Source organism: Podarcis erhardii (assembly GCF_964252035.2).
Source record: "Podarcis erhardii genome assembly, chromosome: Z".
Lineage (NCBI taxonomy): Eukaryota > Metazoa > Chordata > Lepidosauria > Squamata > Lacertidae > Podarcis > Podarcis erhardii.
Window position 1 is genome coordinate 18742975 of NC_138504.1, and position 24909 is coordinate 18767883.

Sequence of the window (24909 nt, forward strand, 5' to 3'; positions counted from 1 at the left end):
CTCAAGAGGATGGAAATGCAGGACACTACTAGCATCTCAGTAGACTAGGAAAAACCAACAAGCCTTGCAGACTAATGATTTTGAGGACTTATTTACAAAGTCTCAACTATCAAGCAGGAGCTTACCTGGAATCCCAGCGATCTGTTTTAGAGTCGAATTTGTACGTCGGGATGAACTTGATCTCCCCCTCTGTGAAATCAGCAAAAGCTGTCTTTTGGGTACGCTGAATGTTCAGCTAAAGCCAAAAAGAAATCGCTTATCAGCAGAGAAGCAGAAAACCCCCTGTTGCCTGACAATGGAGTCTATTAACAGCCACTATTGTGCTGGAAGACCAAGGCAAAGTAGTCGTAGAGTAGCCAGGTGCAAGGGGGTATACCTGTTGAAATCCTATCTTATATACAATTATTAAAGGTACAGGATGCTTGTGCAATTTTGTCCCTGGTCATCTTAAGTTACTTTGCTGCATCACACAATAGGAAAATCCTTTAACTCAGGAGTAGCAGATGCATGGCCCTCACAATGCTGCAGAACTACAATTTCCATCATCCCTGATTACTGGCCATGATGGCTGGGGCCAACAGAACTGCAGCTCAGTAACATCTGGCAGACCACAGGTTAGCCATACCTACAATAGACAATGTTATATGTACCAATAATCCATACAAACTGTTAACAACCACCAGAATATACCCCCGACACTATGAACAACTGCAAAACCATCCTTTTGCATCCTACGTTGGCTCTCAGTACGTTTCCAAGCACAATTCAAAGTGTTGGTGCCAACCTTTAAAGTCCTAAACAGCTTTGTTTGAGGACTGGGAAAGTTTGTGGAAGAACTGTGTTAAAGGAAAATATAATGAAAATGATGTACAGATGGTATTTGACTCCTGTAAAGTTAGCAAAGATATATCATAACTGTGACAATCTATGTTGGAAATGTAAAGAAAAGGAAGGAACCTTTTATCATATGTGGTGGACCTGTCCCAAGGTGAAAGACTTCTGGGAAAAGATTTATAATGAATTGAAAAAAATGTTGAAATATACATTTATAAAGAAACCAGAGGCCTTTCTTCTTGGAATAACAGGTTTGGAATTGCCCAAGAAAGATGTTAAATTGTATGCTACAACTGCAGCAAAAATACTTATTGCAAAGTATTGGAAGACACAAGATCTACCCACCCGGGAAGAATGGCAGATGAAAGTGATGGACTATATGGAATTGGCGGAAATGACTGGCGGAATCCACCCCAAAGTGGTTGTACCCCAAGGTGGTTGTCACCTATGGAGGCAAAGGCTCTGAAAAGACTCAATATGGAGGCCAAATGGCCGAAATATTGGGAGATATTAGAACAAGAAGGAGATAAATTGAAATTGCAGAGTTTTGAGAAATTAAAAGACAAAGTGCGAGATTGGCTTCATTATTATCAAATAAGAGAGGCCTACAATGCGGACAGAAAATTGGGCTTCCAGGTGGAAAAATCAAAATTGGAAATAGAATTGTTAGAACCTAAAACTAAGAATTTGTTAAGAATGTATAACTTGCTGTTGAAATGGAATACTCAGGATGAAACAGTTAAATCAGCTATGATTAAATGGGCACAGGACATTGGTCATAACATTATGTTTGCTGACTGGGAAAAGTTGTGGACCACCGATATGAAGTTTACGGCATGTAATGCCTTAAGAGAGAATATTATGAAAATGATTTATAGGTGGTACATGACCCCAGTCAAGCTTGCAAAAATTTATCACCTGCCTGATAACAAGTGCTGGAAATGTAAAGAAACTGAGGGTACATTTTTTCATCTTTGGTGGACGTGCCCGAAGATTAAGGCTTTCTGGGAGATGATATATAATGAACTGAAAAAGGTATTTAAATATACCTTCCCTAAGAAACCAGAGGCCTTTCTCTTGGGCATAGTCGGCCAATTGGTGTTAAAGAAAGATAGAACGTTTTTTATGTATGCGACAACAGCAGCAAGAATACTCATTGCAAAGTACTGGAAGACACAAGATTTGCCCACCTTGGAAGAATGGCAGATGCAAGTAATAGACTATATGGAATTGGCAGAAATGACTGGCAGAATCCGAGACCTGGGAGAAGAAGCGGTGGAAGAGGACTGGAAGAAGTTCAAGAATTATCTGCAGAAACATTGTAAAGTGTATGAATGCTAAAATGATGTTGGATATGAAATAATATGGCATCAGTGGTACAGTGTTAAAAAATATGCAAAAAATGTAATAGAAAAAGGGTGAAAAAATAAGGTTATATTATGTCAAAGTAAATAATATGTTAAAGGTGTTCAATTATAAGGAGGAAAGATTGGAGACATAATAGAAGTGATTATAATAATTAGAAATGAGTTTTGAAGAAGGGTAAGGATTTGCTGTATCTGATTGGACAAAGAGGAACACAAAAAAGGGAGGCGTGAGGAGGTCAAGAAAGAAGGTTCTGTAAAAATGAGTCTGAAAACTGGATTTTTTTGTTTTTATTCGGTGTACTGTTTTTGGTGTATGTTTTTTTTGTATTTGGAAAAACAAATAAATATTAAAAAAGAAAAGAAAAGAAATGACTGGCAGAATCCGAGACCAGGGAGAAGAGTCGGTGGAGGAAGACTGGAGGAAATTTAAAGACTATCTACAGAAACATTGTAAAATTAATATTTGTTAGAAGGATGTTGGAATAATAATATATGATTTTAGCAGGAATGATATAACGGATTTGGGAATAACTGACTGTTAATTGGTGAAAGGAGGAAAAGAAAAATTACATTATATTAAGACAATTTACAGGACAAAAATTTTAAGAGGGGGAAAGGATTTGCTGAAATAGATAATTGACCTAGAATACAAAAAAGGGAGGTGTGAGGAGGTCAAGGAAACAAGCTAATGAAAGAATAGAAAGGAGATTTGATGCTTTTTCTTTTTTCTAATTTTCTTTTAGTTTAATGGGTGTTATTTTTCTGTGTTTTTTTTTAATATTGTAGTGTGTTGCTCGGTTTTTGTTTAACGTGGTATGTTCTTTTTTTTTCTTTTTGTAATTCTTGAAACTTTAATAAATATCATTTAAAAAAAGAAAAAAAAGAAAGATGTTAAATTATTTTTGTATGCCACAGCTGCTGCTCGTATTTTGTTAGCTAAAAAGTGGAAAACCCAAGAATTACCAACAACAGAAGAATGGCAGATGAAGATCATGGATTTTTCGGAGCTAGCCGACCTAACCGGAAGAGTCCGCGACCAGAAGGAGGAGGAGTATCAGGAAGAGTGGATTAAATTTAATGATTACTTAGTTAAATATGTTAAGTTAAATTAACTGAAAACAGCTTGCAGATACTTAATTGGCTTAGGATTTTATTTATGTTAAGTGATGAATTAATATGTTTAATTTCGTAATGCGAAGATCTAAGGTTGTTAATGTTTAAGTTAAATTTCATAAGAACTGTGATTTGGAAAACTGTTAAAAGGATATGCAATGAAATTCAACCAAGGGGAAGCGAGGAAGTCACTTAATAATGTTAATAAGTGTAGTTTTCAATAAGGCTATGATTTAGGTCTGTTTGTCTTATGTGTTTGTTTATAATGTTGTGAAAACGAATAATTTTTTTTTTGGAAAAAAAGTCCTAAACAGCCTCAGCCCAGTATGTACCTGAAAGAGCATCTCCACCCCCATTGTTCAGCCCAGACACTAAGGTCCAGCACCGAGGTCCTTCTGGGGGTTCCCTCACTGCGAGAAGTGAGGTTACAGGGAACTAGGCAGAGAGCCTTCTGAGTAGTGGCACCTGCCCTGTGGGACGCCCTCCCGTCAGATATCAAGGAGATAAGTAACTATACAATCTTTAGGGAAGGTATTAATGTTTTATTATGGTTTTGCATATGTTGGAAGTCTGAGGCTGCGCACCCTTGCCTTGTAGCAGTGCAGCATCCTTCTAAAAGGGCTAAGGCATTACTACGCTCACAGGACTTAAATCCACCATAAGATGCAGCAATCAGGCCTCTGTTTCAACACAAAATACCAATGATACTTATGCCAAGTGGGAGAAAGGTCGTAAGCGTTACGAACACACAAACCTTGGAGGGAAAAATTAAAAACAAAAAGCACCAGCAATTTAATTTGATTTAATGGAAGTAACTGCTGATAAGATGTGAGTAATGCAGATTTTCCAGATAGATGCAAAACCTAGAGCAGGAAACCTTAGACCGTTAGCTATTGCTGGACGGCAGCTATCGCTGTCCCTGACCATTGGCCACGGACATGCTGGAGCTGATGGGAGTCCAACAACATCTGGAGAGTACGCTGACCTAGGAAAGCCCTATAACTGGATAATAAGTCCTACTTACGCAAATTCCAAGGCAACCATCCAACTTAATTGGGACTTGCTTCTAATTAAGGTTGCACAAAACTGCAGCCTTACAAAGCATTTGTAGAAGTCGCAGTCATTCTATGTTATAGCTACACTTTGCTCCTAACTGTCTGAAAGTGGTTTCTCTAGTCTAGGCTGGGGTATCCCAGACATAGGAAATAAACAGGGCAATATCTTAAACCACCACATATAACACAAACATGTCTCTCACCTGGTCATAGGTCAGAAGTCTCTGAAGCTCATTTTTAGTGATCAGAGTTTTCACTTCGTTGGCATCAGGAAGGCAAAGCCTGTAGTTCAGATCACCCAACCAGATGACAATGCTGGAAAAAAGTGAAGAAACCACAGCTATAGGCAAGCTCACGAGGGGGGGAGGGGAGAGGAGAGGGGGCAGCCTGCTGCCAATTCCTGCAATATGAAGTAAGACTGATAACTAGGATTGGGCAGAATGATCATATTAGGCTAGTGCTCTGTGAACTACACTGGCTCTTGAACTGGTTCCAGGCCCAATTCAGAGTATCCCTTTTGGCCTTTAAAGCATTTCAAGGTTTGGGAAAAGGGTACCAGAAGAAGGCCCACTTATTTTTGCACTGCCTCTCCACTGACTAGAATCTTTCCCAGGGAACTCCTGCTCTTTCAAGTATGACAGGGCCTTTTCAGTAATGGCTCCCTGCCTTTTAGAATTATCTTCCCAAAGAGGCTCACCTGGCCCCTGCTTTGATGTCCTTTCAGCAAAGACTTTTAAAATTTCCCCTGGTTCTTTAATTCATGGGTAGGGCGCTTGTGGTCCTCCAAACACTGCTGTAGTACACAGGAAGCTATCATATTGAGGCAGACCATTGACCCATCAAGCTCAGGACTGACTATATGGACTGGCAGCAGCTTTCAGGCAGAGATCATTCCCAGCCCTATCTGCACACACTGGTGACTGAACCTGGAACCTTCTCCATGCAAAATGGCCGCTCTGCTTTTGCGTTACTGCCCTTAACAAACTGCAACTCCCACCCCGATCACTGGACAAGTTGCCCACATTTGCTATAATCTAATCTAATACATCTCTGACACTCGGTTTATGTTGCTCTCTTTAGATCTGCTGCTATTAAGATACTGTTTATATGCTTTAAATTATCTTGAGGTGCATTTCTGATTATTATTTTAAATAAGCCACTCTGGGGAAGAAATCCCCACAATAAACAGAAATTAATGAATGAAGCCCAGCACTCGCTTCCACAGATGTTTAGTATCTGCCTGCCCTGAATGAAGCAGGAGCCTACAATGCCGGGCACTTCTGTCTGCTCTAGTAGAAACCTTAGTGGTGCCGCGGTAGCAGGGATAGTTGACACTGCACCCTCCTGGTGTTGCTGAAGTGGAACTCTCATGAGCCCCAGTCAGCAAGGCCAATTCTTAGCGATTATGGGAGTTGTAGTCCATCAACATTTGGAGAGCACTATGCTGCCTACCCTTGAGCTACACACATGCAGGAAAGTTACAGAAACGTGACTCAATTTGCTTCTCCAGATAGCGGAGACCAACAAGTTACGTCAGCCAAGGCTCTCTCCCTCCAAGCCCTCGAAACGCACTCGTGTTTCATGATTGTCAGCTGCGGCAGACTCTGGTCAGGGGGCAGGAAGCTCATCCGGGCACAGATATCTTTGTAATCCTGGTTTCGGCGCTCGAAGTCTTCCACGTGGGCAGCAAGGTGGGAATTGACAATGCAGAAGCTGGTATTGTGGAAGACAAACCTCACGGCCACACCCCCCTTATTACCCTGCAGGGGCGGAGCAAAGATGGCTGTTAGCGAGCAAGCAGCAAAGAGGGGGAAACTGGTTGGCAGAGATTATAAAAACATATAGACAGATAGAAAGATAGACGTAGGGAATTCCGCTGTCAGGGTCTACTCACCATCTTCCCCATGATGCCTGTGCCCACTGTCTCCGTCATCACTTCCTTGATGTGGCTGAGCTGGTCCTTCCTGACAAAGATGAGCAACATCATTCCGACGAGACGCACCAGCTGCACCTAGAAGATGCAAGGTACTGGGATGTCTACCAGATTTGTGCATTGCTTGCTGTCATGGGCTGGCTGGCTGCAGGTAGGAGTGGTGGGTGGCAGCAACTGGGGATCCCCCAAGGGAAGAAGGCTCAGAGCCAGGGAACTGGTGGGGGGGACGATGACGCTGAGCCATCAGAGGGAGAAGAGGGAGCAGACTGTGAGCAAGAGGAGGTGTTGGAAACTGAAGAGGCAAGAGGGCAGGAAGATTCTGTGGCAGACAGCAGCCCAGAATCAGAGGCAGAAGTGGAGGCTGGAGTCAAGAGGCAGAGATCAGGCAGGCTGCTGAAGAAGCCAGGGGGGTCTCCCCATCCTGCTGCAATCAGCTCCCCTCCCTGCTGGTCTCCCAGAACACAGAGAGAAATTAAGAGGATGGAGCAAAGACAGGCAAGGTGTCAGAGTCTCAGGTTGCTTGGGAAGGACCAGGGGGAGGAGGAGACTTAAGAGAGTGGTGGGAGGGTAGCAACCTTCAGCCTTCACAACTACCTCACTGGGGCAAGACCTGTTGGGAAAGGTTTCTGTGATCACGAGGCCTGCACGGTTTTAGTTTCTTTGAATAAAGAATTTTGGCTTCTTTTGAATAAAACACCACTGACACCAGGTGTTTTTTATTCCTGACCTCCTCCTCCTCCTCCTCACTGACAGCTGTCTGGCTGCTGAAGAAATGGGTGGGGTTGGACTTACTTTCTTGTACTTGGATTTGGAATGCAGAGCCTTTTCCACAGCTGTCAGCCACTCTTGCTCCTTTGTCGAGTCAAAGTAGAAGAAAGCCTCCGTGCTCAGGTCCAGCTCCTGGAACCTAATGCCAAAGTGCCATCAGATACAATACACATCCCTAGCACTAAGCCATCCTTCCCCCAGAGCCTCCTAGGCCTCTGGCTATCATTGATGCTGCTGTAATCCACTGCCCACAGGGTGAAAGGATGGCACTGCCACGTTCATTATGGCAGAACTTTGCTTCCTGGCTAAAAGATACAAATCCTCAGGATTCTCCTATTTTGTTCCAAGATTAAAGCGAAAGTCTTCCCACAACAGGACCTTAGTTTAGAAAGCAACTGTGGGGAAACAAAGACTGAGAGAGGGGTCTCTGAAAAGCTATTATGTCTGCTCACCCAATGCAGTAGATATCTGGGGGTTCAGAGTCACAGTTCAGCCAAGGTTCCAATCCACTGTCTGGAGACTGCCCATTCACATTCCATGTCCCCACAAAAAACCTGCAAGGAAGAGAAGGATGTGGAGCTGCAGGAATAGGACTCCCAATCTGAACAGACTTGCTGGTTAAATATGCAAAGACAACAGGAGTGTGTGGCAGGCAGGATTACAAGGGCTGGCAAGATCAGGACCAAGAACAAACAAGTAATACCAGCCACTTCTTCCTCAATTTAGCTATTCTGGGCCCCAAATGAGCTTTGCTAATGAAAGAAAAAAGCTTTTTCCTTGTATTTTTTAAGATGTGTCAGCCAGCCTGATATTTAAGCACTATCCCAGTTGCCACAGGCAACCAGAAATTCTTTGAAGGCAAGTGAGTTGGTTGATCTCTCCATTCTTCCTTCACCTGGCAACCTGGTTTGCAGGCTGGCTTTCAGGGAGCAGAAAACCAGCTCTCAGATCTGCTGTGCCAAGCTTGTTTGGTAGAAGATTACCCTGTAACACCCTTTTCCTCTATGCAAACCTCCTAAATGTTTACCAGCTCCATCTGGTACGTAGGCTGAGACCCTATCTGCCTGCGGACAGTCTCGCCAGAGTGGTGCATGCTCTGGTTATCTCCCGCTTGGACTACTGCAATGCACTCTACGTGGGGCTACCTTTGAAGGTGTCTCGGAAACTACAACTAATCCAGAATGCGGCAGCTAGACTGGTGACTGGGGGCGGCTGCCGAGACCATATAACACCGGTCTTGAAAGACCTGCATTGGCTCCCAGTAAGTTTCCGAGCACAATTCAAAGTATTGGTGCTGACCTTTAAAGCCCTAAATGGCCTCGGTCCAGTATACCTGAAGGAGCGTCTCCACCCCCATCATTCTGCCCGGACGCTGAGGTCCAGCGCCGAGGGCCTTCTGGCGGTTCCCTCATTGCGAGAAGCAAAGCTACAGGGAACCAGGCAGAGGGCCTTCTCGGTAGTGGCACCCGCCCTGTGGAACGCCCTTCCAGCAGATGTCAAAGCAATAAACAACTACCTGACATTCAGAAGACATCTTAAGGCAGCCCTGTTCAGGGAAGTTTTTAACGTGTGATATTTTACTGTATTTTTGCTTTCTATGGAAGCCGCCCAGAGTGGCTGGGGAGGCCCAGCCAGATGGGCGGGGTATAAATAATAAATTATTATTATTATTATTATTATTATTATTATTATTACTACTAAATGGCTAGCAACCTGTGTTTCCATGCTGGCCATGAAGGAATGGGCATTCCCGACTCTAAAGACAGCACAGAAATACAGCCTGTCTAGTAAAGGGGGGAAAAGAGTAAAACAGCCTCTGTAAAACAGTAGGATCTAAAGCTGCTAACCACATACTGATAAACCTATGATAAAAGCAGCCATTAAAAACAAATTGCAGCTGGGTACTACGAACAGTACAAGGAAATAACCGAAGCAAAAACTTTCTTTGAAGTAGTAAGCTTAGCATTATCAGGATGACCAAGTGTTGGGAGTCGGGGTTGGGGTCAAACACCTCCTTGTCCTCGAACACAGCTTTTAGGAAGAGTTCCAAAGGTTTTGCTTCAGTTTTGGATTAACTGCATCTTGTTACAAAGTCTGAAGCTATACAACCGCTTAATTTTAACTATGGCTCATTGAAACAAGCCAACTTCAAATCATGGGTTTACAAAGCTGCTAAATTAACCACCATAGGATCTGGACACACCAAACTGTGGTTAATTTAAAATACAAGTGGAAGCTTCCAAATAGGCTCGGGGTGGGGGAGAAGTGTGCAAACCTGGAGGAGAGGCTGCTGGCATGCTCATAATATGAAGCCACGGTTCAGTATGTGGCACCAAGGAAAATTGCCCACCACAACTAATACTTTAAATTACCCACCCATGTGGCCTGAGTGAACAGGACAGACTTTGCCTGGCACCCAACAATAAAACTGTCATGTAGATGTCGCTTTCTCCAGCCCCAACTATGATAACAGTTTCCACTGGTCTTTGCACTTTTGCATGATCTGACCTGAAATTCTGGATGTTGACATATTCCTTCTCTCTCTTGGCAAGGACGTGCTTGATGAGTCCCTCTCTCTGTCCGGACTGTGTATGTGTGGAAGGCACAAAGAGCTTGCGCATAGTGTTGGTCACTTTGGGTTGCTCCTTGTTCATGCTGTCCTTGTCACGGATACGCCTAAGGGAGATGAGAACAGAACTCAACTAGCCCTTTAAACCAAGGAGGCGGGAGGGCATAGTACAACTCTAAGGCAACTTACGGCCTGCTTGGTGGCAGCGGTGGGGGTGGAGGCTCCCGGCGGGCGCTCATTTGCTGATTCTGCAGGTTTCTTTTCTTCTCCATACTCATAACACTGAAGTTATCCTCAAATCCCAGAATTCCTGAGAGAAGAAAAGACTTCTGAGGTTAGAGAGGCTTCAAAACCATTTGGGGAAGTTTCGGGAAAGGAACTTAGAAAATACTTAACTGCAGGAAAATGATACTACCTCCCCACAGCACCACATTTGTCGGACAATTGCCTCTCAGCTTATGCATGTTTAGGAAGGGTTGTGGAGGCAACAGGTCCTCCCCTCAAGGCAACAAGTACTTAAAAATTCCAAGCAGAAATCACACAAGTTACATGTTGGTGTGGTTGTACCTGCAGAAGGGGGATCTACTGGCCCTGTGAGACCTTTCACTTGGTGCCAGGAGGTATGATCCACAAGATCAGGGAAAGAAGTGTTTCGCGGGACTACAACAAAAATCAACAACAACACTCATGTGAGAGACTAGGCCATCTCCAACATCAAACATCAGAGACAGGGCATGGGAGTTGCTCACCTTCTTGGATTCTCAGAACCTCAGCGAGGAATCCCAAACACTGCTCCTCATCTGGGATCTCAAAGAGATGTTCTGCTGTCCAATCACCCTGCACTCGGATCTTGCAGCCAGCTTGAAGCACACACAGGAAAAGCACATGTCAGGAAACAGGGCACAACACTGATAAGGCAGAACACGGAAAATGCCCCCAATGTTTAAAAAGAGGGATGACAATAAACAGACAACAAAAATGAAGAAACAGCTTGAGGAACAATTGTGCTGTAAAGTTTGACTTGTCATATTCATTACTTAATCCAAGGATGAACTTTCAGGCACACACAGTGAATGAGCAGAATATTCTTGCTTTGGCTCATACAGGAAGTGCATTACAAAAGACAAGAGTATATATAGCGAGACTGCACTGTAATTGAGTGGACTTGAAGCTGAGAAGCAGCCACATCTGAAGATACATGAACTTCTAGACTTTGATCAGGTTCACAGGAACCTGACACACTTCAAAAGTTACTGCTTTTATACTACAGTAAATGAAAATAAAAACAGCAGCAAAACCTTGAAATGAAACACAATGGAGAGCATTAAACACTCTACTAAGAAGTTATAAAGGAACTGAGGAAGATTGCATTTTGTAGAATAAAAGTTCTGAAATAAGGTACTGTATTTTTCCGTGTATAAGACTAGGTTTTTACCCTTAAAAAATGTCAAAAATTAGGGGGAGTCTTATACACGGGGCCATCTTGCCCCATTTTCTTAAATCTGAGTCCCCCAAAATAGGGGGTGTCCTACACATGGGGGGGGGACGCAGGTGGCGCTGTGGGTTAAACCACAGAGCCTAGGACTTGCCGATCAGAAGGTTGGTGGTTCGAATCCCCTCGATGGGGTGAGCTCCCGTTGCTCGGCCCCTGCTCCTGCCAACCTAGCAGTTCGAAAGCACGTCAAAGTGCAAGTAGATAAATAGGTACCGCTCCGGCGGGAAGGTAAACAGTGTTTCCATGCACTGCTCTGGTTCACCAGAAGCGGCTTAGTCATGCTGGCCACATGACCCGGAAGCTGTACGCCGGCTCCCTCGGCCAATAAAGCAAGATGAGTGCCGCAACCCCAGAGTCGGTCACGACTGGACCTAATGGTCAGGGGTCCCTTTACCTTTTACCTTATACATGGTGGCCTCTTATAGACGGAAAAATATGGTACATTTAAAAATAGTTGCCTACTCCCTGTTGCATTTCCAGGGCAGCGAGGGAGTGGGGAGGGGGAATCTTGATGTGGACGGTGGGAAAGCCAAGAGCCAAAACTGGAAAGGACACCACCTTTCCTCTCTGCCAGTGGAAGCTGCTCCACGAGGGCAAGTGAGGCTGTATCCCATCAACCTCAGTCTGTGCTCAGCCAGCCTCTACCTGCCTGCCTTCTAACTTACAGTCCTGTGAGTGGCCCTGCCTGTTAGATTCCTCCTCCTTAGTCTCAGTGCTCCCTGAGACACAGCACAGAGGAGGATGGGGGTAAAGCTAGAATTAGTTGGCTCAGCCTATTACTGGCTCTGGCTCCACCAATCCCAGTGGGTGCCAGTCACTGCTGCTTTCTGCCATTCTTCACCTCATTGCCCTTTCCTTGTGACCATGGTAGATTTGATTTAAATCAAATCATTTTAAATCACGATTTAAGTCACTAGTCTGTAAGACCTGATTCAAATCACTAGTCAGTAAGACCTGATTTAAATCATTTTTTTTACAGAAAGACTCATTCTTGCATATTTACAACCTGATGAAGGTTTCGTTTTTGGAACAATAAATTTTCAGAGTAGTTTTTACAGTTATATCAAAAATTACTGATTTGGTTATACTATTAGAAATACATAGACAGATAACTATGAAATTATTGTGAGGTTTAATAAGTTAACTGTTTATATTTGGGCAACTTTTTTGCTGTACTTTATTGGAAGGAGAAAAATAATCATTTCCTTAATAACAATTTAAACAATTTATTTAACTAAAACAGTAACTTTATAGCATATGTATCCATGTTTGTTAACTGATGTGCTTAAACGATTTTTTTTTAAAAAAACCTTAGACTGAGTTTTAGCACACATGAAAAATTTAAAACAAATCCTTATTTCCTGATGAATAGCCTTTGGACTATAATGTAACTTAAATAGAAAACTATCTTTAGAAATACTTTTCCTCCAAAAGCATTTTATTTTAAAAATCTGATTTAAATTTTAAGAAATCCGTTTTTTTGTTTTTAAAAAACCCATTGATTTTTACCAACCCTGCTTGTGACCCTTATAAAATCAGGCCAAGGCTACAAGTGGCCCACAGGCTGGAAGTTGCCCAACTCTGCTATAGGCTAACATGAATGTCTGTTGGTTAGAAGGGACCACATTACACACTCTGGAAGCCACTATTTATGGCAGTTAAATCAATATACATGGACAACAAAAAGGAGAAAAGTTGGGACATACTGAAACAAAATGGGGAACCCTTGCACCCCTCTGATGTTGTGGGACCCCAACTCCCATCAGCCCCAGCCAGCATGGACAATGGCCAGGAATTATGGGAGTTGTAGTCCAGCAAGAACTGAAAGGCCAGAAGTTCCCCTCCCCTGCTTTAGATGGACAAGGCCACACCCTCAACCTTCCACTGTCTCCCAGCATCCTAAGCAGTTATCTGCAAGAGGCACACTTTTCCTGAAAATGGAGTGGGCAGCAAGCAACACAACCCCCGCACCAACCCCATGGTCAATAGGAGATGCCACTAGCAACAGGGAGGCAAATAGCTATTGCCTGCATAGTTGGCAGGCTCTTGAGAATTCACCATTAAGATATAGTGATGGGCCAATTTTCCTAGTTACTTTTAAGAGAAGTAGGCACACACTTGTGAGTTATGTACAAGCAACCACTGTGCAAGAACTATGTTATCTATATCGATCTGGAGAGAGATCAAGGAATGCTTTTAACATCTTGGACACCTCACAGAATAGTGTCTATTCTAATTCTCGGTTTCCATGTGCTGGAATCCTTAGAAACAGGTGCATTTTGTGAATGAACACCTGTGTTTTTAAGAATTCTGGACCCCAAGGGAAGTGCTGAAGACACTGGCTGCAGTTCTCTGGTGGCTTTCTCAGCCATCTTCAAAACTCTTGTCTCTGATCTCATATCTTGATACATCCCTGCCTGTGACATTCCCTCCTCCAGCTCTACCACTCTTAAACTTCAGAAGGTTTCCAGCAATATTAAATCCTGTGGCTGCATGTGCTTTGCATGCAGAAGATCCCAAGTTCAATCCCCAGCATCTCCAGGAAGTGCTGGGAGAGACTTTTGTCTCAAAATTTTGGAGAGCTGCTGCCAGTCAGCGTGGACATTACCAAGCTAGATGGTCCAATGTGATGACTTTGCATAAGGCAGCTCTGTTCCTTCTCATGCCTGCAACTGTCTCCCAAAGAACTTATCATTGAAAACCCTCATCAAACCCTGTATGTTCCAGGAAGTGTCTAGTACAATCTTTAATTCCCATCCTTTACTAAAACTGTACATGTAACTAGACTGAATGCTTTTCCCCAGCTTTCCTCTTCCTCCACTGTGAGCTTCTCAGGGCACTGATCTAGTCCTGACTCTGTAAAGCAGCATGAAGGCAGAGGACAGAATAAAAAAGGCCTTTCACCCCAGCAGCAGTCTGACTTTTTTTGGGGGGGGGGTGCACAACATCCAGACAACAGGGTCAGGAAGGAGAGACAAGCAGGAACAAGAATGATGAGTCAAGAGGGAAAGATGACATGTCAGTGACAGGCAATATCTATTCCTGACAGCACTCTGGTCAAGGGAGACTCACTGTTTGCTGTTATGTCAATCAGTAGAGTTTCTTCAGCCTCTGGAAGAGAATTACAACGGATCAAGAATTAGAAAGGACCATCCTAGAAGGCCCTCAATAGGAACATCTCTCCTCGCCTAGCCATAAAGAAAAGTCAAGTGCTGTCAGAGGAGCAAAGCACCATGATCTGGGCCTCTGTAATGGAGATACCAGAGCACATCTCCTGTTTCATGGAAACCGGAGCTGAGATCTGCAAAGGTTTAGCACCGAGGAACAACATCCAAAGCATGGTCTGAAGTCAATTCCATTATTGGAGACACCTGAACAACACACCACCAGGGGCTGCACAGTTATTCTTATGCACCAACAGGGATCTGCATTCATGCCTGCACTCCAGTCTGGAAAGCGTAGTTACAGAGGCATGGTTTTCTTTTGTGGCTTTGGGGGTGGGGCATTGTTTTCCCACCACCTTGCTACAAGGAAGCAACAAATTCCCACAACAGAAGAGACAAGAGAGGCTGGATACCTTGCACACACTTAAAACGGCTGTTGATGGGAATCCTCTCTTGAACATTGGGGTCTTCCTGGGAACGGATAGTGAAACTGGAACAAGATGAAAGGTGTGTAACAGTGTGTTAATTAAGGGATATGGGGAGGTGCTGTGAGAAATCTCTATTTCTTTATCATTCTGAGAGCCATACTCCTTCCTAGGCAACCTTCCAAGAGCAACATGCCAGTGCTGGGCAGGACCAGAGGCAAAAGAAAGCACAGCAATGAAGGTAAATTTCACCTTTGTACATGATAGTTCCCACAAATAACCTTTGTTATCCTCCATCCAGGCAAGCAAGAACTCAAAATACTTGGAGTACACAGCAGGGCCAGTGAGGGGAGTAGCTTGGGGAAAGTTCCAAGGGCCAGGCAAAGAAGCCTGGAGGGCCACATTCGGCCCCTGGCCCTGAGGTTCCACACTCCTGTGCTGAAAGATCCACCTAGTTATAGCTATCAGAACAAAGGACTAAGTTGGGGTTGAATTTAGGCATGAAATAGCAGCACATGCATCCAAAAGGGTATCCCTTCAAGTACACAGTCAGGGTTTTTTGGGCAGTTGTTTTTTGCTGTTGTTGCTCAGCCAGAAACCCCATAGGGTAGCCCTGAGCAAGCGAATAGGACAGCAAACCTACGCTCCTTCCTGTGGGTAAACGCCAATGAACATTTCAGACTAAATGTGTGTGATTGGGCTGTAAATCTCTCATCTCAACAGGGTTCTGAGAGTCCAGTAATTTTAAGATTGGAGAATTTGTGTCTCTTCACAGTAATTTGGCAAGGAAAAGACACTAAGCAAGCCCCATAGCTGAATAGGATGTGAGCCAAAGTCTGCCATGTCTGCAACTTTCCCTCTGCCCACTACATTGTCAGAATAAGGATACAGTGGTACCTCGGGTTAAGTACTTAATTCGTTCTGGAGGTCTGTTCTTAACCTGAAACTATTCTTAACCTGAAGCACCACTTTAGGTAATGGGGCGTCCTGCTGCTGCTGCGCTGCTGGAGCACGATTTCTGTTCCCATTCTGAAGCAAAGTTCTTAGCCCGAGGTACTATTTCTGAGTTAGCGGAGTCTGTAACCTGAAGCGTATGTAACCTGAAGCGTATGTAACCTGAGGTACCACTGTATATTATGATTATAGGACTAGGGCAGGAAAGAAACAAGGTAAGCCCATCAGCCCAACGCAAGGAAACATTTTTGCACCGATAATCATAAACTGCCATCTCCCAAAGTGAAATATAGCGTTGATATGACTTGACTGGCATTTTAGCCATGAAAAGGTCAGGGGGCAATGAACATCTGGAGACACAGGGAGATGTCCAAGACCTGCTCAGAACCTTGTTCTTAAAATATCCAAGGCCAGTCCCAGGAGATTACCAGGGGAGCCATGGAAGGAGTTGCCTCCTGCCCTAGTCTACAGAGTACAAATGAATGTGTGGGGTAGAAATCTTCAAACTCCAGTGGCAACTTACACATATTCTTCACCGCACTGTGACAGGCTCAGTTCACATGGCACTTTCTGGCCTCCCTTTACCTCCACACCCTGAGAACAAGCTAAGGAAAAGAGGGAAGGTGGTACAGAAAAAAGCCCGTGTAAAATCCTATCGTCCCAAACAATTCAGTGTGCTGCCAGCCACACATTTTCCCATAATCATATTCAACCCCATTACCCATTACACAACCAAATGAATCCCTCTTTCTGAAGCTATGATGTTGGTAGCCCTCTGCACTGCTCTGTGCCAGTTTCATCCTTCATCAATGAACCCTCCTCCCACCCAGTTTAATTGCTATGAAAAAGAGGCACAAGAAAGGAGTGTAGCCTAAAGCTTGTCTCAGAGACCAAACCTGTGCTGACTGGAAAGGATGCCATGCCCATAATTTGTGTCCTACTGCAGATAGCAGGTGATGGTCATTCAATGGCTGAGATAAAACACTCCACACATGTTCCTTTATCTCATTTACAACTTTAATAACATCATTCCAATTCTGAAAACAACTCCCAGGGCTGAGCCAGAAAACAAACAACAAACCAGTCTGGCCTGCTTCTCTGGGCCTGTCATGTATGATCTAATTGAGTTTCCTGCATTGCAGGGGGTTGGACTAGATGACCCTAGGTGGTCCCTTCCAACTTTACAATTCCATGATTAATCAAGATTTGACATAGAGAAAGCAGCAAGTGCAAAAAAAGTGTATTTCTGGGTCAGAGCAACCAGCCTGGCATCTTGTTTCCAACCATGACGGTGAGAGGGAAAACAAAACACTTTGGAAGCATCCTACTCTCTAGAGAGATACACTGTCTTGCCACGTGCAGGCTCTAATTCAGCCGAGGGCGGTCAATTTAAGGCTCGCTTCTCCACGAAGCTGCCCTTTAAAGTCATCTCGGGCTAACATGCTAAAAACAAACGTCCGAGGGAACAACACCCCCCCTCCCCGCAGGTCTCCTATCTCCAAGCAGAAACACAGCGGAGCGAAAAGGCTGCCGGGCAACAAGGGGGAGGGGGCCCTCTCGGGAAGCTCTGGGCTCTAACACTGTGGCTCCCCCTCCCTGCCAAATCCCTCCCACCCACCTACCCCCGTTTCAAAGCCCCTCCCAGGCCCCCATCCCTTGCAACCCCCAGAACCAGCCCCCAAATCTTAACCTGCAAGTCCCCACACAGAATCACAGTAGAGTTAGAAGGGGACCCCAGGGGGTCATCTAGTCCAACCCCCTCCAAAGCGACCCCAACCCTTGTGACATTCGGCCTTTCCCGACGCCTCGAACCCAGCTGGAGAAGGATACGCGAAGGCTCTTCAGCTGCTGCTCCTTCCTCCCAGGCGTGGGCAGCGGAGGAGGCTCCATGCTCCGGTCTAGGCCCCCGTGGCGGGGATTTAAAGGGGAAGATGGACAGGGGAGAAGGAAAGGGAGGGGCCCTTTGCTCGGCCGCTCGGTCCCGTCAAGGCCGTACTAACCCGGTCCGACGGACCGACCGCGCGCTCCCGCCCGCGCGCTCCCGACTCCCCGGCGACCTTCGGCCGCGCGCACCGCGGAGAAGAAGGAGACAAGCGCAGCGCCAGAGGGCGGGCAAGAGTGGCGGCGGCGCTTCCGGTTCGTTTCTGCTTACGATCCCGCCGCCGCTGCCCCCTGGTGGCCGGAGGGTATTCGCTGCGCCACCCTTTCTTCCCGCCCACTCCCCACTCGCCTTTTTTTTTTTTTTTTAAAAAAAAATAAAGATATATTGTTTTCCTGTTACTAAATAGTACACGCGATTCATAAAGCATTTCCTCTCTCCGCACCCTGTTTTGTTCACAAGCGGACTTTGCTGAACTACAGTGGTCAGGAGCTCGTTGGCTCTTCCCGAGGAATTCTGGGCACTGTAGTTTACCCCTTGCAGAGGTGCAGGTCCCAGATGCCCAGATGTTGTTGGACTACAACTCCCATCATCACTAGCTAGCAAGGCCAGAGCTCAGGGATGATGGGAGTTGTAGTCCAACAACATCTGGGTACCCACAGGTTGAGAACCGCATTGCTGCTCCCAGGAAACTTTGGGGGAAGCACGTGCTCTCAATGTGGCACTTTGGAACACCCTGCCTATTGAGATCAAGCGGGTGCCTGCTAAAAAACACTATTGTTCGGACTAATCTACCTAGCTGCTTAGAAAGATGAGGTAAATCTGTTTCAGTATTTCAACTTTTGTATGTTTTAAAGTAGGGTTGTGAAGTTTTCTCAATTTTATCGTTTGATCTTTTTGTATACTGCTTTGAGGTTTTGTTTTGTTTTTTTAACAATCAAGTAATAAAAAAGGAAGTGGGAACTAGGGAGAAGCTTCAGCCACTTTACTTATCCAAATGGACAGCTACATAGTTCAGTGGTGCATTTAGGATGTTTTATCAGTTTTATTTCTTAATTGCTTTTCTCACAAATGTGACCCAAAGCACCTTAGAAACACAATATAAACACTAAAACAGATTACAACAGACACAACCAATAAGCACCTGTTTAAACCTCCCCTCACCCAATTTCTGGAATAGTTCAGTTGATAAGAGCATGAGATTCTTAATCTTAGTGTTATGTAGTGAAGTTTCACCCTGGGCCAGCAGGGGGATACTGTATATAGTTTTCACTCAGGTCTGTCGATAGTTTTCACTCAGGTCCACGTCAGTTATTTTAGGCGGGAACTCTGGGCTGTTGTTGCTACAATGTTGACAGCCAGCTGCCTATAAAAGCAGGCCGGCTGAGCTGTTTGCAGTCAGTTCTATTCCAGCTTACGAAATAAAGAGCTACTTGGAGAAATCGCTGTGTCGTCTGCTATGTCAACCCACAACTTAACACTGGCGACGAGGATGGGATCGATGGACATCAAAGCACAGCCAGATGCGGCCAGCCTCTCAACTGAGCTGAATCACTGAGCTGAATCACAGAGCGAAATCACTGAGCGAAATCACTGGACAGAACCAATTCAGAGCTGACTGTTCTGGCTAAGAGCACTGTGTTCCATCCATCGCCCTTCACGCCGACATCGGAATCATGGCTTCACTTGTGCCTCTACCGCCGTTTGCGCCAGCCTCTGAATCATGGGACTCCTACCTCGCTCAGTTCAACTGCTACCTCCAAGCCAACGAGCTGACAGCAGTATCAAAGGATCGGAAGCGGGGCCTATTCCTCAACCTCTGTGGGCCTGAAGTGTTTGAGACGGCACGAGCATTGGTTGCGCCTGAAGCAGTCCAGGCAACACCATGGGACACGATCCAAGAGAAGCTCCGCAACCACTACGCACCAAAGCCGTCCAAGATTGCTGCCCGCCATGCGTTCTACCACCGGAACCAGGCAGAGGGGGAGTCAATCAACAACTACACCACCGCCCTGCGACAGGCTGCAATGCACTGTGAGTTCCGAGACTTAGACGATGCCCTGATGGATCGAATCGTCTGCGGGGTCCGGGACATCCATCTGCAACGGCGTCTCCTTGCCAAGCCAGACCTCACGCTGCAGAAAGCCATTGAGGAGGCTGTGGCCTCAGAAGCTGCTGAACGCTCCGCCCAGGAGATCCGCAAGTCCAGCAGCCCGCGTCTTGCTAGGGAGCCAGTTCCGGTGCATCATGAAGAGGCCAGCAGTGATGAGGCATCCTCCAGTGAAGATGATGACGTGCACCAGACAAAGCGGGAGCGCAGGAAGTTCCAACAGAAGTCCAAGGGCCAACCGGAATGTGCTGGCTGCAGAGGCAACCATTCCCGTGCCAAGTGTCGATTCAGAGACGCCATCTGTAGGAAGTGTTCCAGAAGGGGCCACATTGCTAAGGTCTGCCGATCGGCTCCGTCTGACACCCCCCCTTCATCGACTCGCAAGTCCAAGTCTTCACTCCAGTCTGCCAAGGAAAGTTGTTTCGCTCTCACCAACTGCCGCTGCCCGTCTGGAACCACGATTGGCCAAACCGACTCGTCTATGCGACGCAAGCTGAACGTCATGGTGCTCATTGAAGGAGCTCCATGTGACATGGAGATCGACACCGGGTCTGCCCTGTCCATCGTGTCATGGAGCACCATCAAAAGACTGGTACTCAGAGTGTCCAAAAAGCAACTCGACTCTCACCGCGTACACCTGAGAGACTACCAGGGAAACGACATTCCCGTGGTAGGCGTTGGCCGGTTCCGGATCGCCTTCAAGGATTTTTCGGGCCTGCTCCGGTTGGTGGTGGTCGAAGGTCAGCGGCCAAGCCTCCTAGGGCTAGACTGGTTTGATGCCCTCGGCCTGGAAGTCACCGGCATCAACTGCATATCTAACGCAGAGACTGAGGGTCTGGTCAAAGACTTTGCCGAGGTTTTTGACGGCACCTTGGGGCAATATACAGGTACGCCCATCTCCTTTAGCCTTGATCCACAAGTCGCCCCCATCAAGCTAAAGCCACGCCGGGTTCCCTTTGCTCTCAAGGCTAAGGTGGACGAACAACTGGACAAACTGATCGCCCAAGGAGTTTTGGAGCCGGTTGACCACGCCAAGTGGGAAACCCCCATCGTCACGCCTGTCAAGCCAGATGGGTCGGTGAGAATCTGCGCTGACTACAAGTGCACGATCAACAAGGCACTTCAGCAGCACGCTTATCCGGTTCCTGTTGTCCAACACCTGCTGCATTCCCTGGGTGAGGGTAAGGTCTTCGCTAAGCTGGACCTTGCCCAAGCCTATCAACAACTGCCAGTCGATGATGCCACTGCTGAAGCCCAGACTATCGTTACCCACCGGGGGGCATTCCGTTGCCGCCGGTTGCAGTTCGGGGTGAGTGTGGCTCCTGGCATCTTCCAAAGCCTTATGGAGCGTCTCTTGCAAGGGCTTCCGGGCGTGGTACCATATTTTGATGACGTCTTGGTGTCTGCAGACTCACACCAGCAGCTGTTCGAGCGCCTCCGTGCCGTGCTGACCAGGTTCCAAGAGGCCGGGCTCAAGGTAAAGAGGGAGAAGTGCCAGATCGCCGTTCCACAGGTAGAGTTCCTGGGCTATCTTATCGATGCCTCCGGCCTTCACCCGACCACATCCAAGATCCACGCTATCCAGCAGGCCCCCACCCCAAAGAACAGGGCGGAGTCCTGCTGAACTGCTTATGGGCCGCCGCCTCAGGTCGCCGCTCGACCGGCTACACCCGGACTTTGCCGTGGCTGAACACACACACACAAAAAGGTAACTTGTTAATTTAACGTTTATTTCTATGAGGAGGAGTAATTCTGAGGGGTCAAACAAAGAAATAATTTTTAAAAAGTTATTTTTATAATGACGAGTTTTGTGGCTCCCAGTTTTTTTTTCTTCGGAAACGGGTCCAAGTGGCTCTTTTTGTCTTAAAGGTTGTGGTTCGCCGTGTGCTGTTGTGGTTCGCCAGAAGCGGCTTAGTCATGCTGGCCACATGACCCGGAAGCTGTACGCCGGCTTCCTCAGCTAATAAAGCAAGATGAGTGCCACAACCCCAGAGTCGGTCACGACTGGACCTAATGGTCAGGGGTCCCTTTACCTTTATTGGTGTGGGTGGCTTTAAATGAAGCTCAGACAAATTTGTTGAGGCTGAGGCTACCTGTGGCTACTAGCCACAATGATTATACTCGAACACCACTGCCAGAAGCAGTATTCGTTGGGGGCTGTTGCATTCATGTTCTGTTTGCGGGCTTCTCACAGGCTATTGAGAGAGCACAATGCTGGATTAGCATTTGGCCTGATCCAATTCATATGATTACAGAAGCAGCCCATGGGGGACAGGCTTAAACACCCCCTCTCCCACTGTTACTTTTGACTTAAAATTTGCAGCCACTCTCACCTCACCTGCATTTCACTTTTTAAAGCAAGTCATGATAATAGATCTGCTATGTGGCATTTGAGCCTGCCTGCCTGTCACATACACATACACTGTCACATTGCCTGGAAAGGGGGGTGGACGGGCAAGCAAATCTCAGAGGATCACTAAAATGTGTTAAATTCCACTTGAACCACATGCTGGGCTATGTACAGGGACACATCTGATATTCTGCACCTAATGGCTTCCTCTTTTGCATCCTTTAACTTGTAGGAGGTACAATTTATGCCTGAAGAACCCTCCAGAGGCTACTGCCAGAGTTAACATTTTTAATTTCCTGTTTAATTAGAGCTGGTGATGGCTAACCCAGGCGCTCTATCACTGGTGGCAGCCAGTGCTGTAAATTTCAGTTTCATCTGCTCTCTAGAGCGACCCTGGAGATTAGGGCTCCATGAATATGAATGAAGTTCCTCTGTGTTTCATCAAGCACAGAAACGATATCCACTGTGTGGCGTTCTCAGCTTGCTGCTGTAAGGGTTTGCTTCTTTGGCCCATAAGCTGGCTAGTTATGGAATTCCTGCATGTTGCAGGTGACTTCAAATGTTCTGCAGAGCGTGCACACAGGACATTATTCAGTCAGTTAATCTTCACCATTGCCTTATGAATAGGAATTGGGAGAAATTGGATCCAGTTCGCATTTAAAGGCAATCTAACCTAATCCATTCTACACTTCGCAAGACAAGAATGTAAGGAGAGCCTGCTAGATCAGGCTGATGGCCCTTCTAGTCTAGCATCCTGTTCTCACAGTGGTCAACCAGATGCTTGCAAACAGTACATAAGCACAACAGCACACTACTCAACTCGGATTCTCAGCAGCTTGTATTCAGTGGTGTGTTGCTTCTGGCAGTAGAGGTAGAATATAGACATTTTGGCTATTAGCCCCATTAATTTGTCCAATCCCTGTTTAAAGCAATCCAACTTTGTTGCTATCACGGCCTCTTGTGGAGGTGAGTTCCATAGTTTAAGTATGCACTACGTGAAGAAGTACTTGCATTTATCTTTCCTGAATCTTCCCACGTTCAGTTTTCATTTGTTGTTCTAGTGCAGGGGTCGGCAACCCGCGGCTCCGGAGCCGCATGTGGCTCTTTTACACCTTTGCCGCGGCTCCGGGGCAGATACTAGCAAGGCGAGGAGGCGCGTTGTGCGCCCTGACACTCCCCACTGTGGCGGGCACTGTACTGGCTGTGACGTCGCATGGGGGCGGTGCGTGCGTTAGTCACGCACCGTCCTGACGTCACCTTCCCGCCCGCCCGCCCGCCCGCAGCGTTGTAAGGGGCATGTATGCTGGTCACTGCATTGAAAGGGGGCATGTACGCTGGTCACTGTTTTGAAGGGGAGTGAAGAACACACACACACAAAAAGGTAACTTGTTAATTTAACGTTTATTTCTATGAGGAGGAGTAATTCTGAGGGATCAAACAAAGAAATAATTTTTAAAAAGTTATTTTTATAATGACGAGTTTTGTGGCTCCCAGTTTTTTTTTCTTCGGAAACGGGTCCAAGTGGCTCTTTTTGTCTTAAAGGTTGCAGACCCCTGTTCTAGTGTTATGGGAGAGGGACAAAAACTTTTACCTATCTGTTTTCTCCATGCCATGCAGAATTGTATAAACGTTTATTATGTCACCTCTTGTTCACCTTTTGTCTAAACCAAAAGTCCCAATTGCTGCAGCCTCGTAAGGTGAATTAGGGGCTTCCCTTGCATGCGAAGATAGGCTCTGGTGAACTGAGTGGACGAGACCAATAGTGGGTTCAGTGGTCAAGAAGGCAGTTACTGCAAATGCCATAGAGAGAATTGAGGGGCAGGTGGGGCTCGTCAACCTGGGAAGGGAACCCATCTAGGAGAAGGACAACTCTGATCCTAAACCTCTGCTGTCTTGCAGGATATCTTCAGGAGAAGAAAAGGCTACACAAATTGGGAGTGGAGTCCCTAAGGCGGTTGGATAGCGCCTTGTATGCCTCCTTCCAGCAACTCCTGCAGCCAAGCTGGTGCCAAATGGATTGCTTTCCTTTCCTTTGGACCACATCAGTGAGACCGAGAGGGGGGTCTTGTCGTCTGGGCAGCCCAGGACCTCCATGCACACTGCCCAGTCTTGCACCCCAGGGAAGTCACTTAGCTGCTGCTAGCACAGCGGTTTGGCTTCACCTCTGGAGGCACATTCCATTGTGTCTTGAGACAGACAGATGCCAACAACAATTTCATGTACAGAAAGGATGGGGAGCCTCTGGACCATGGGCCAACTTGGGCTCACCAGCTGTCCAAATTGGCCCACGTGCCATTTCGGCAAGCCTACCTGCCTCACGTGGCTTCAAAGGAGCTATCGGGAGCTTAAAAGTGAGCTCCCAGTTGTTCATTTGTTGCAGTAAGTTCTTCTCCCCCTGACTGTCAGCTGATGGGCCATGGGAGCCTAGATCACAAAGGATCCTGGAGAAACCACGGCATTTTTCCCTGAAGGGGAAAGAAAACTGTTTTAACAGCAGCTTCAATGTAAACACCTTTTCAACCCTGGAGCAAGCTTTTTTGAAGGTGTGCTGGAAATGCACTTTCAAAGAGGCTTGTCACTTCATGTCATGGGCAGCCCTGCCCGCCTGCCGAATTTGGCCACGTGAGGGGTAGAGCAGATAAGGATCTGGCCCACTGGGAGGAAAAAAGCTCTCTCCAGCACATCTATAGCTCTGTCATTTACCACCCTGCCCTGTTTTCTCTTCCTCATTTTGCCCGTCATTACAGTTAGCATGCAGAAGGTGGCGACATTTCCATACACATTGAAATCAAAATGCATAGTATAAACCCAACTGCCAGGCATAACTCTGCAGCAACTGTTTAAGGAGGGGGGGATGCATTTGGGCAGTGTAGGTGATTCCCTTAATTCCACA

The 24909-nt window shown here is 46.2% G+C and overlaps 1 protein-coding gene across 4 annotated transcripts in view; it reads right to left on the reverse strand.

Moving 5' to 3' along the window:
- Positions 1–17763, reverse strand: part of OCRL (OCRL inositol polyphosphate-5-phosphatase) — a 29888-nt gene extending 12125 nt beyond the window's left edge. The window contains exons 1-14 of one of the 4 annotated variants that reach the window (XM_081846682.1): positions 17508–17763; positions 16201–16271; positions 14712–14788; positions 14207–14245; positions 10389–10499; positions 10207–10299; positions 9829–9949; positions 9579–9746; positions 7523–7624; positions 7095–7209; positions 6264–6380; positions 5942–6129; positions 4573–4684; positions 126–235 (exon numbers count right to left, since the gene is read on the reverse strand). In XM_081846682.1, the coding sequence (XP_081702808.1) occupies positions 126–235; positions 4573–4684; positions 5942–6129; positions 6264–6380; positions 7095–7209; positions 7523–7624; positions 9579–9746; positions 9829–9949; positions 10207–10299; positions 10389–10499; positions 14207–14245; positions 14712–14788; positions 16201–16271; positions 17508–17567 (1484 nt within the window). In that variant the 5' untranslated portion in view covers positions 17568–17763. Of the gene's footprint in view, positions 1–125; positions 236–4572; positions 4685–5941; positions 6130–6263; positions 6381–7094; positions 7210–7522; positions 7625–9578; positions 9747–9828; positions 9950–10206; positions 10300–10388; positions 10500–14206; positions 14246–14711; positions 14789–16200; positions 16283–16573; positions 16614–17507 lie in introns of those variants that run through there. The other 3 variants (XM_081846684.1, XM_081846683.1, XM_081846685.1) reach the window with 3 other exon arrangements.
- Positions 17764–24909: the final 7146 nt, after the last annotated feature.